The sequence below is a fragment of the Callionymus lyra genome, chromosome 18 (genome assembly GCF_982586985.1).
Source record: "Callionymus lyra chromosome 18, fCalLyr1.hap1.1, whole genome shotgun sequence".
Classification (NCBI taxonomy): domain Eukaryota; kingdom Metazoa; phylum Chordata; class Actinopteri; order Syngnathiformes; family Callionymidae; genus Callionymus; species Callionymus lyra.
Genome location: NC_141835.1, coordinates 586,884 through 598,721, shown reverse-complemented (window position 1 = coordinate 598,721; position 11,838 = coordinate 586,884). Strand labels below are relative to the sequence as shown.

Genomic DNA, 11,838 nt, shown 5'->3' with positions numbered 1-11,838 from the left:
CTTTTTTATTGTCACTGAAGAGAATTTTCTGTCAAATAATCTGAAGAAACCTCTAGACGAGTCCAGTGCAGTGACCTTGAAGAGACACTTCCTCCTATGACCAGAACAGAACCAGCAGCTGGACCTCACACCATCCCTAGAACCTGAACTCTGTTAGATAACCCTGGGGTTGTGCTACAGTCCAGTGAAGGTGAAGGTCCTCAGACCCTGAAGCGTCACTTAGAGGATTCCTCATGGAGACCCAGGGAGGGTCCAAGTTCTCCTAAGTTCTCCCTCTGCGGACGCAGCGAGCGAAAGGCTGAGCGCCTCAGTGTCGGACCTGCAGCTCAAACACCTGAACTCTCTCCTGCTCATTAACGGGGATTTTAACCATCAGCCTCACTCTCCTCCATTCTTCCCACCTTCACACAATACGTGAAGTGCCACACCCGGGAGGACAAGACTCTGGACCTTTTATATGCAAATGTAAAAGGTGCCTACACCTCCACCGCCCTGCCCCCCCTCGGCCGCTCTGATCACAACCTGATACGTCTGCGACCTGAATACACTCCCATGGTGAGGAGACAGCCTGCACAGAAAAGAACTGTTAAGATGTGGAATGATGAAGCCAAGGAGAGGCTGAGAGACTGCTTTGAGTCTACAGACTGGAGCGTGTTCTCTCATGGTGATGACATCGACACCTTCAATGACCATTCCACAGATTACATAAAGTTCTGTGAGGGCAACGTCACACCGACCCGCAAGGTGCGGTGCTTTGCCAACACCAAGCCATGGGTGACCCCTCAACTTCAAGTTCTGCTGAACAAGAAGAAGAGGGTGTTTGCTTCAGGGAGCAGAGAGGAGCTTAAGGAGGTCCAGCGAGAGCTCAAGAAGGCGATCAGGATGGCCAAGGAGGAATACAAGAGGAAACTGGAGGAGCAACTGGCGCAGGGCAACACAAGGGATGTGTGGAAAGGCCTGAAGAACATCTCAGGTCATGGCCAGAGTGGAGCCAGAGCCACAGCAGGGGGAGACCAAAGATGGGCCACTGAACTGAACCAGTATTTCAACCGGTTTGATCAGGGCCCCCCTCCCCCCTCCACCTCTGCCCCCCACTCTTCACAAAGCTGTTTTTCCCCTGCCTCAGCCCCCTCCCCCCAACTGTTCTCACCTCCAAGCCACCTTTCTCCCCCCAACACGCCCTACTGCCTCAGCTGCCCAACCCCCCACAGCCACCTCTCTCTGTTACATCGGAACAGGTGAGGAGAGAATTAAGGCGGCTGAAGATCAGGAAAGCTGCTGGACCAGATGGACTCAGCCCCAGACTGCTCAGGGACTGTGCTGATCAACTTTGTGAGTTGGTCACACACATCTTCAACCTGAGCCTCAAACTGGAGAAGGTCCCGGTCCAGTGGAAGACCTCCTGTGTGGCTCCGGTTCCCAAGGCGGTGCACGCGAAGGAGCCGAGCCACTTCAGACCAGTCGCCCTGACCTCCCATCTGATGAAGACCTTGGAGAGGCTGGTACTCGCACGACGGTGAGCTCTGCGTTGGATCCGCTGCAGTTGGCCTACAGGCCAAAGATGGGGGTGGACGACGCCGTCATCTACCTGCAGCACCGGGCACTGACTCATCTGGAAGTTGCGGTAGCACTGTGAGAGTCATGTTTTTTGACTTCTCAAGTGCTTTCAACACCATCCAGCCGGCGCTGCTAAGGAAGAAGATGGAGGACGCAGGAGTTGGGACACAGCTGGCAGCATGGACGATGGACTACCTCACCAACAGGCCGCAGTATGTGAGGCTGCAGGACTGCAGGTCTGAGGTGACCATCTGCAGCACCGGGGTGCCTCAAGGGACAGTGCTGTACCTGGTGTTCACCTCAACAATAAACTGAACTGGTCCACACACATCAACGCCGTGTATAAGAAGGGCTGAAGTCGCCTCCACCTCCTGGGGAGACTGAGGTCCTTCGGAGTGTGCAGACCACTATTAAGGACCTTCTATGATGGTAGATCTGCTATCTGTGGTCTGCTGGGGAGCAGCAGCAGGACCGGGACAGGAAGAGACTGAACAGGCTGGTCACGAGGCTCTGTCCTGTCGCTCGCTGGACTCGTGGAGGAGGTGGAGGAGGTGGGAGAGAGGAGGAGGTGGGAGAGAGGAGGAGGTGAAGGAGGTGGGAGAGAGGAGGAGGTGGAGGAGGTGGGAGAGAGGAGGAGGTGGAGCAGGTGGGAGAGAGGAGGAGGTGGAGGAGGTGGAGGAGGTGGGAGAGAGGAGGAGGTGGAGGAGGTGGGAGAGAGGAGGAGGTGGAGGAGGTGGGAGAGAGGAGGAGGTGGGAGAGAGGAGGAGGTGGGAGAGAGGAGGAGGTGGAGGAGGTGGGAGAGAGGAGGAGGTGGAGGAGGTGGAGGAGGTGGGAGAGAGGAGGAGGTGGAGGAGGTGGGAGAGAGGAGGAGGTGGAGGAGGTGGAGGAGGTGGGAGAGAGGAGGAAACTCTCCAGACTCTCCTCCATCAGGGACAACACTCTTCACTGCACCTGAGGAGGAGCAGCTCCTTCAGGGGTTCAGGCCCCCCAGTGTAGGAGCGTATAGAAGGTCCTTCATCCCAACTGCTGTCTTTTAACTCTTTAAATATCCTAATGCTAATCCGTAGTGTTTTTCTTCTCGTGTTTTATTTTATTTTTTATTTTTTGTTTTTATTTTAATTTTATTTTATTCTATTGTATTTTGTTAATAGTGTTAAATTTCTAATTTTGTAAATAATTGTATATTTTTAAGATCGTTTTTATTTTATTTTGTATTATCTCTTTTATTATTTCTTTTTTCCTTGCACTTTATTTTTTTCAACTGTGCTGTTGTGAAAGTGTGTTTCCTTCTGGATGAATAAACATTTTCTATTCTATTCTATTCTATTCTAACTGGTGAAGAGATCCTCGACAAAACGGAGACCAGATCCGAGGCGCCTTCAACATGGACAACCCGTCCTGGGCAGCCCCCGCGAAGACGAGTCCACAGCTCTTCCCGGGCTAGAGGTCTACCTTCGTCCACAGGACTAGGACGTTGAGAACGTAGAGCAGATACACAGCCTTGACTCCGTGTCTGAAACTGACGCAGGCCTGACCCGAGTCGCCTCCCCAGCCTGTCACAGATGAAGGTCCAGGTGGAGCTGAAGGCCAGAGACGTCCAGATCCTCGTCCTCTTGTCTTGATGATTGAAGCCCAGACCTCGTTTCCTGTTGAGCCAGAAGCTGATGTGGGTGGAACTCATGGGTCAGAGCTGTGGGTGGAACTCATGGGTCAGAGCTGTGGGTGGAACTCATGGGTCAGAGCTGTGGGTGGAACTCATGGGTCACAGCTGTGGGTGGAACTCATGGGTCAGAGCTGTGGGTGGAACTCATGGGTCAGAGCTGTGGGTGGAACTCATGGGTCACAGCTGTGGGTGGAACTCATGGGTCAGAGCTGTGGGTGGAACTCATGGGTCACAGCTGTGGGTGGAACTCATGGGTCAGAGCTGTGGGTGGAACTCATGGGTCACAGCTGTGGGTGGAACTCATGGTTCACAGCTGTGGGTGGAACTCATGGGTCAGAGCTGTGGGTGGAACTCATGGGTCACAGCTGTGGGTGGAACTCATGGGTCACAGCTGTGGGTGGAACTCATGGGTCAGAGCTGTGGGTGGAACTCATGGGTCACAGCTGTTTCTCGTCGAGTCACATTATTAATAATTATATTTAAACAAGAAAATGACAGAAATTCAATGTTGTTTGAACATCTTTTTAAAATCTATTGTTTTCATGATAATATTCATGTATTTAAACTTTTAAGAATCGTTTGAGTTCATTTATTTAAATCTTATTTTATCTCATCATCAACAAAACATTATCTAATCGTTCATTCATTCGTAAAAAATCTTATTTTCATTTGTGTTTTAATATTTTTCTTGTTTTTTCTTATCAACATAAAACTGACTTCCGGTTCATGCGATGTCACTTTTCTACACCAGAGGTCGCTGTTGTCTGTTTATTTCGATTTTTAGTTTTAGAACAATTTATGATATTTATTATTTACATCATATTGATACACTCAACGAGTCAAACAATACTTTGAATATATATCTGTGTTGGTATTTTTACTGGTTTAAATATATTCACATAAATATACATATCATCTTGTGAGTTTATTTCTACGTCATCGCGGCAGAAACTTTGTTTTTTTTACATTTTTTAATCTCACGATCATTTTTGTCTGCAAAAGAAACTTGTTTCAGGTTTAATTGAAGGTTTGACGCACTTTCATGAACAGGTCACGTGACTTGTTGACTCAGTAAACAGAGTTAATTAAGTCTATTTTTATCTCTTATCGTTTCAGCTTCAGAGAGAGTTTTTAAAACATCAGTCAGTGTTGAACTTCAAACATCAAACAGATCTTCTTAGTTGTAAGTTTGTCTTCGATTTAAATGACTTTTATTTAAATTATCTTTTTCATTGACTTTTAGACAAATGGCTTTTATTTAAATGACTTTAATTTAAATTACTTTTATTTAAATGATTTTATTTAAATGACCTTTATTTAAATTATCTTTTTTCATTGACTTTTACATAAATGGCTTTTATTTAAATTACTTTTATGTAAATGACTTTAATTTAAATTACTTTTATTTAAGATATATTTTTTCATTGACTTTTACACAAATGGCTTTTATTTAAATGACTTTTATTTAAATGACTTTTATTTAAATGACCTTTATTTAAATAACTTTTATTTAAATATTTTTTATTTAAATTACCTTTATTTAAATGATTTTTATTTAAATTACTTTTATTTAAATACTTTTTTAAAATATATTTTATTTAAATGACTTTCATTTAAATGACTTTCATTTAAATGACTTTTATTTAAATGACTTTTATTTAAATGACCTTTATTTAAATAACATTTATTTAAATATTTTTTATTTAAATTACCTTTATTTAAATGATTTTTTATTTAAATTACTTTTATTTAAATACTTTTAAAAAATATATTTTATTTAAATGACTTTCATTTAAATGACTTTTATTTAAATGACTTTTATTTAAATTACTTTTATTTAAATTATCTCCTTCATTGACTTTTACATAAATGACTTTTCTTTAAATAATTTTTATTTAAATATCTTTTATTGAAATTACTTATTTAAAGGACTTTTATTTAAATGACTTTTATTTTCATTAACTTTTATTTAAAATACTTTATTAATAATCATCAGAGGTCAGAGGTCATCTCTATGTTAATATGGTCATACTCTAATAATCTAAAAACAGTAAAGTCTTAATAAAGTAACATAAGTTTCAATGACAAATGGATTCATGAAGCTTCGTGAAACTGTCGTTACCTTCAGCGTCCACTAGATGTCTCTGCTGTACACGACCACGACCTTCTCTCCTGAGGTCACTCCAGGGTCAGCCATGGACAACTGGACCGACTCCGTCAAGGGATCCCAGTGCGTGTTCCTGGACTCGTGGTCCAGACGCAGGATCTTCCTCTTCCTGTTCCTCATCGTCACGGCGATTCCTGCCAACCTCTTCTTCCTGTACGTGTCATGGCGGCTCGTGCGGCGGCAGAACGAGCTCGGCGTCTTCCTGTTCAACCTGGTGCTGAGCGACCTGACCTTCGCCGCCGGCCTCTCGCTGTGGCTGGACGACCTGTGGCGAGGGGCGTGGTCTCATGGAGGTCACGTGTGCGTCCTCGCCGTCTACACTCTCTTCACCAACTTCTATGCCAGTCACGCCACGCTCAGCGGCGTCGCCGTCGACCGCTACCTGGTGGTGGTTCACCTGCTGAGGTTCACGTCGCTGCGCACGGTGTGGACGGCGGCGTGGTGGCGTGGTGGCGTGGTGGCGTGGTGGTGTGGTGGCGTGGTGGTGTGGTGGCGTGGTGGTGTGGTGGTGTGGTGGCATGGTGGCGTGGTGGCGTGGTGGCGTGGTGGCGTGGTGGCGTGGTGGCGTGGTGGCGTGGTGGCGTGGTGGTGTGGTGGTGTGGTGGCGTGGTGGCGTGGTGGCGTGGTGGCGTGGTGGCGTGGTGGTGTGGTGGCATGGTGGTGTGGTGGCATGGTGGCGTGGTGGTGTGGTGGCATGGTGGCGTGGTGGCGTGGTGGCGTGGTGGCGTGGTGGCGTGGTGGTGTGGTGGTGTGGTGGCATGGTGGCGTGGTGGCGTGGTGGCGTGGTGGCGTGGTGGCGTGGTGGCGTGGTGGCGTGGTGGCGTGGTGGCGTGGTGGTGTGGTGGCGTGGTGGTGTGGTGGCATGGTGGCGTGGTGGTGTGGTGGCATGGTGGCGTGGTGGCGTGGTGGCGTGGTGGCGTGGTGGCGTGGTGGTGTGGTGGTGTGGTGGCATGGTGGCGTGGTGGCGTGGTGGCGTGGTGGCGTGGTGGCGTGGTGGCGTGGTGGCGTGGTGGCGTGGTGGTGTGGTGGCATGGTGGCGTGGTGGTGTGGTGGCATGGTGGCGTGGTGGCGTGGTGGCGTGGTGGCGTGGTGGTGTGGTGGCGTGGTGGTGTGGTGGCGTGGTGGCGTGGTGGTGTGGTGGCGTGGTGGTGTGGTGGCGTGGTGGTGTGGTGGTGTGGTGGCATGGTGGCGTGGTGGCGTGGTGGCGTGGTGGCGTGGTGGCGTGGTGGCGTGGTGGCGTGGTGGCGTGGTGGCGTGGTGGCGTGGTGGTGTGGTGGCGTGGTGGTGTGGTGGCATGGTGGCGTGGTGGTGTGGTGGCATGGTGGCGTGGTGGCGTGGTGGCGTGGTGGCGTGGTGGCGTGGTGGCGTGGTGGTGTGGTGGCATGGTGGCGTGGTGGCGTGGTGGCGTGGTGGCGTGGTGGCGTGGTGGCGTGGTGGCGTGGTGGCGTGGTGGCGTGGTGGTGTGGTGGCGTGGTGGCGTGGTGGTGTGGTGGCGTGGTGGTGTGGTGGCGTGGTGGTGTGGTGGCGTGGTGGCGTGGTGGTGTGGTGGCGTGGTGGTGTGGTGGCGTGGTGGTGTGGTGGTGTGGTGGCATGGTGGCGTGGTGGCGTGGTGGCGTGGTGGCGTGGTGGCGTGGTGGCGTGGTGGTGTGGTGGCGTGGTGGTGTGGTGGCATGGTGGCGTGGTGGTGTGGTGGCATGGTGGCGTGGTGGCGTGGTGGCGTGGTGGCGTGGTGGCGTGGTGGTGTGGTGGTGTGGTGGCATGGTGGCGTGGTGGCGTGGTGGCGTGGTGGCGTGGTGGCGTGGTGGCGTGGTGGCGTGGTGGCGTGGTGGCGTGGTGGTGTGGTGGCGTGGTGGTGTGGTGGCATGGTGGCGTGGTGGTGTGGTGGCATGGTGGCGTGGTGGCGTGGTGGCGTGGTGGCGTGGTGGCGTGGTGGTGTGGTGGTGTGGTGGCATGGTGGCGTGGTGGCGTGGTGGCGTGGTGGCGTGGTGGCGTGGTGGCGTGGTGGCGTGGTGGCGTGGTGGCGTGGTGGCGTGGTGGTGTGGTGGCGTGGTGGCGTGGTGGTGTGGTGGCGTGGTGGTGTGGTGGCGTGGTGGTGTGGTGGCGTGGTGGCGTGGTGGCGTGGTGGTGTGGTGGCGTGGTGGTGTGGTGGTGTGGTGGCGTGGTGGCGTGGTGGCGTGGTGGCGTGGTGGCGTGGTGGCGTGGTGGCGTGGTGGTGTGGTGGCGTGGTGGTGTGGTGGCATGGTGGCGTGGTGGTGTGGTGGCATGGTGGCGTGGTGGCGTGGTGGCGTGGTGGCGTGGTGGCGTGGTGGTGTGGTGGTGTGGTGGCATGGTGGCGTGGTGGCGTGGTGGCGTGGTGGCGTGGTGGCGTGGTGGCGTGGTGGCGTGGTGGCGTGGTGGCGTGGTGGCGTGGTGGCGTGGTGGCGTGGTGGCGTGGTGGCGTGGTGGTGTGGTGGTGTGGTGGCATGGTGGCGTGGTGGCGTGGTGGCGTGGTGGTGTGGTGGCATGGTGGCGTGGTGGTGTGGTGGCATGGTGGCGTGGTGGCGTGGTGGCGTGGTGACGTGGTGGCGTGGTGGCGTGGTGGCGTGGTGGTGTGGTGGCGTGGTGGCGTGGTGGCGTGGTGGCGTGGTGGCGTGGTGGCGTGGTGGCGTGGTGGCGTGGTGGCGTGGTGGCGTGGTGGCGTGGTGGCGTGGTGGCGTGGTGGCGTGGTGGCGTGGTGGTGTTGTGGCGTGGTGGCGTGGTGGCGTGGTGGCGTGGTGGCGTGGTGGCGTGGTGGCGTGGTGGCGTGGTGGCGTGGTGGCGTGGTGGCGTAGGCGCTCGTGCTCTGCTTCAACGCCGCCACCATCACGTGGGACGACTCGTACTTCGCCGGCGCCGTCCCTCTGTGCTTCGACAACTTCCTGCCGCTGACCCCGAGCATGACTCGCACCAACGTGCTGCGCGTCGCCTCACGCTGGTGAGGACGTGTCGGGCGTGGAGTCCAGCGCCGCCGTCGGCGCCGAGGAGCGAAGGCGCGTCACTCGATCCTGGTCAGCTGTGCTTGGGCCCCGCCCACCTGATGATGCTGCTGCGGCTGCTGGTGCACGACTGCGTGAACGTCAGGTGGTTCTTCTACTGCTACAAGGTCAGCACCATCTTCTCCTCAACTGTCTGCTGGACCCGATCATCTACTGCTTCTTCACGCCGACAGGGAAGTCCAACTTCAACGCCATCCTCGTGTCTTGTCGGCGCCGGACAGAGAATCAATGATGTCGAGTCTCTTCACCTCCTTTGATGGAGGGATGAAGAGAGAACAAGTCTGACTCCTTTATCCTTCATTCATCATCCATCATCCATCATCCATCATCCATCATCCATCATCCATCATCCATCATCCATCATCCATCCATCCATCATCCATCCATCCATCCATCCATCATCCATCCATCCATCCATCCATCATCCATCATCCATCATCCATCATCCATCCATCCATCCATCCATCCATCCATCATCCATCATCCATCATCCATCATCCATCCATCCATCATCCATCCATCCATCCATCAATCCATCCATCCATCCATCATCCATCCATCCATCCATCCATCATCCATCATCCATCCATCCATCATCCATCATCCATCCATCATCCATCATCCATCATCCATCATCCATCATCCATCATCCATCCATCCATCATCCATCATCCATCAATCCATCATCCATCATCCATCATCCATCATCCATCATCCATCATCCATCATCCATCCATCATCCATCATCCATCCATCATCCATCATCCATCATCCATCCATCCATCATCCATCCATCCATCATCCATCATCCATCATCCATCATCCATCATCCATCATCCATCATCCATCATCCATCATCCATCCATCCATCATCCATCATCCATCCATCATCCATCATCCATCCATCATCCATCATCCATCATCCATCATCCATCATCCATCATCCATCATCCATCATCCATCATCCATCATCCATCCATCCATCATCCATCATCCATCCATCATCCATCATCCATCATCCATCATCCATCATCCATCATCCATCCATCATCCATCATCCATCCTCCATCCATCCATCATCCATCATCCATCCATCCATCATCCATCATCCATCATCCATCATCCGTCATCCATCCATCATCCATCATCCATTCATCCATCATCCGTCATCCATCATCCATCCATCATCCATCCATCATCCATCATCCATCATCCATCCATCATCCATCATCCATCATCCATCCATCATCCATCATCCATCATCCATCATCCATCATCCATCATCCGTCATCCATCATCCATCATCCATCCATCATCCATCCATCCATCCATCCATCATCCATCATCCATCATCCATCATCCATCCATCCATCCATCATCAATCATCCATCATCCATCCATCATCCATCCATCATCAATCATCCATCATCCATCCATCATCCATCATCCATCCATCCATCCATCCATCCATCATCCATCCATCCATCCATCCATCATCCATCATCCATCCATCATCCATCATGCATCCATCATCCATCATCCATCCATCATCCATCCATCCATCATCCATCATCCATCATCCATCATCCATCATCCATCATCCATCATCCATCATCCATCCATCCATCATCCATCCATCCATCATCCATCATCCATCCATCCATCCATCCATCATCCATCATCCATCCATCATCCATCATCCATCATCCATCATCCATCCATCATCCATCATCCATCATCCATCATCCATCCATCATCCATCCATCATCCATCCATCATCCATCCATCATCCATCATCCATCATCCATCATCCATCATCCATCATCCATCATCCATCATCCATCCATCCATCATCCATCATCCATCCATCATCCATCATCCATCATCCATCCATACATCATCCATCATCCATCATCCATCATCCATCATCCATCATCCATCATCCATCCATCCATCCATCATCCATCATCCATCATCCATCATCCATCATCCATCATCTATCCATCCATCATCCATCATCCATCCATCATCCATCATCCATCATCCATCATCCATCCATCCATCCATCATCCATCCATCCATCATCCATCATCCATCATCCATCCATCCATCATCCATCATCCATCATCCATCCATCATCCATCATCCATCATCCATCATCCATCATCCATCATCCATCATCCATCATCCATCATCCATCATCCATCCATCCATCATCCATCCATCCATCATCCATCATCCATCCATCATCCATCATCCATCATCCATCCATCATCCATCATCCATCCTCCATCCATCCATCCATCCATCATCCATCATCCATCATCCGTCATCCGTCATCCATCCATCATCCATTCATCCATCATCCGTCATCCATCATCCATCCATCATCCATCCATCATCCATCCATCATCCATCATCCATCATCCATCCATCATCCATCATCCATCCATCATCCATCATCCATCATCCATCAATCATCCATCCATCATCCATCCATCATCCATCATCCATCATCCATCATCCATCATCCATCCATCCATCATCAATCATCCATCATCCATCCATCATCCATCATCCATCATCCATCATCCATCCATCATCCATCCATCCATCCATCCATCATCCATCATCCATCCATCCATCATCCATCATCCATCCATCCATCATCCATCATCCATCCATCATCCATCATCCATCCATCATCCATCCTCCATCCTCCATCCATCCATCATCCATCCATCCATCCATCATCCATCATCCATCATCCATCATCCATCATCCATCATCCGTCATCCGTCATCCATCCATCATCCATTCATCCATCATCCATCATCCATCATCCATCCATCATCCATCCATCATCCATCATCCATCATCCATCCATCATCCATCATCCATCATCCATCATCCATCCATCATCCATCCATCATCCATCCATCATCCATCCATCCATCCATCATCCATCATCCATCATCCATCATCCATCATCCATCATCCATCATCCATCATCCATCCATCCATCATCAATCATCCATCATCCATCATCCATCCATCATCCATCATCCATCCATCATCCATCCATCATCCATCATCCATCATCCATCATCCATCATCCATCATCCATCATCCATCATCCATCCATCATCAATCATCCATCATCCATCCATCATCCATCCATCATCAATCATCCATCATCCATCCATCATCCATCATCCATCCATCCATCCATCCATCCATCCATCATCCATCATCCATCATCCATCATCCATCCATCATCCATCATCCATCATCCATCCATCATCCATCCATCATCCATCATCCATCATCCATCCATCATCCATCATCCATCATCCATCCATCATCCATCCATCATCCATCATCCATCATCCATCCATCATCCATCATCCATCATCCATCCATCATCCATCATCCAT

At 50.8% G+C, this 11,838-nt stretch overlaps 1 protein-coding gene across 1 annotated transcript; it reads left to right on the top strand.

The window, feature by feature from the left end:
- Positions 1-5,358: 5,358 nt before the first annotated feature.
- LOC148059988 (G protein-coupled receptor 65-like) lies at positions 5,359-8,344 on the top strand. Its single transcript, XM_087780369.1, has 2 exons — positions 5,359-5,811; positions 8,198-8,344. Exons 1-2 carry the CDS (start codon positions 5,359-5,361, stop codon positions 8,342-8,344), a joined length of 600 nt encoding a protein of 199 aa, XP_087636495.1.
- The last annotated feature ends 3,494 nt before the right edge of the window (positions 8,345-11,838 follow it).

Excerpts from the sequence above, each read along its gene's own strand:
- LOC148059988 (XM_087780369.1), top strand. The coding sequence starts at position 5,359 with ATGTCTCTGCTGTACACGACCACGACCTTCTCTCCTGAGGTCACTCCA. Across the intron at positions 5,812-8,197 it reads GGTTCACGTCGCTGCGCACG|GCGCTCGTGCTCTGCTTCAA; the intron begins GTGTGGACGGCG and ends GTGGTGGCGTAG.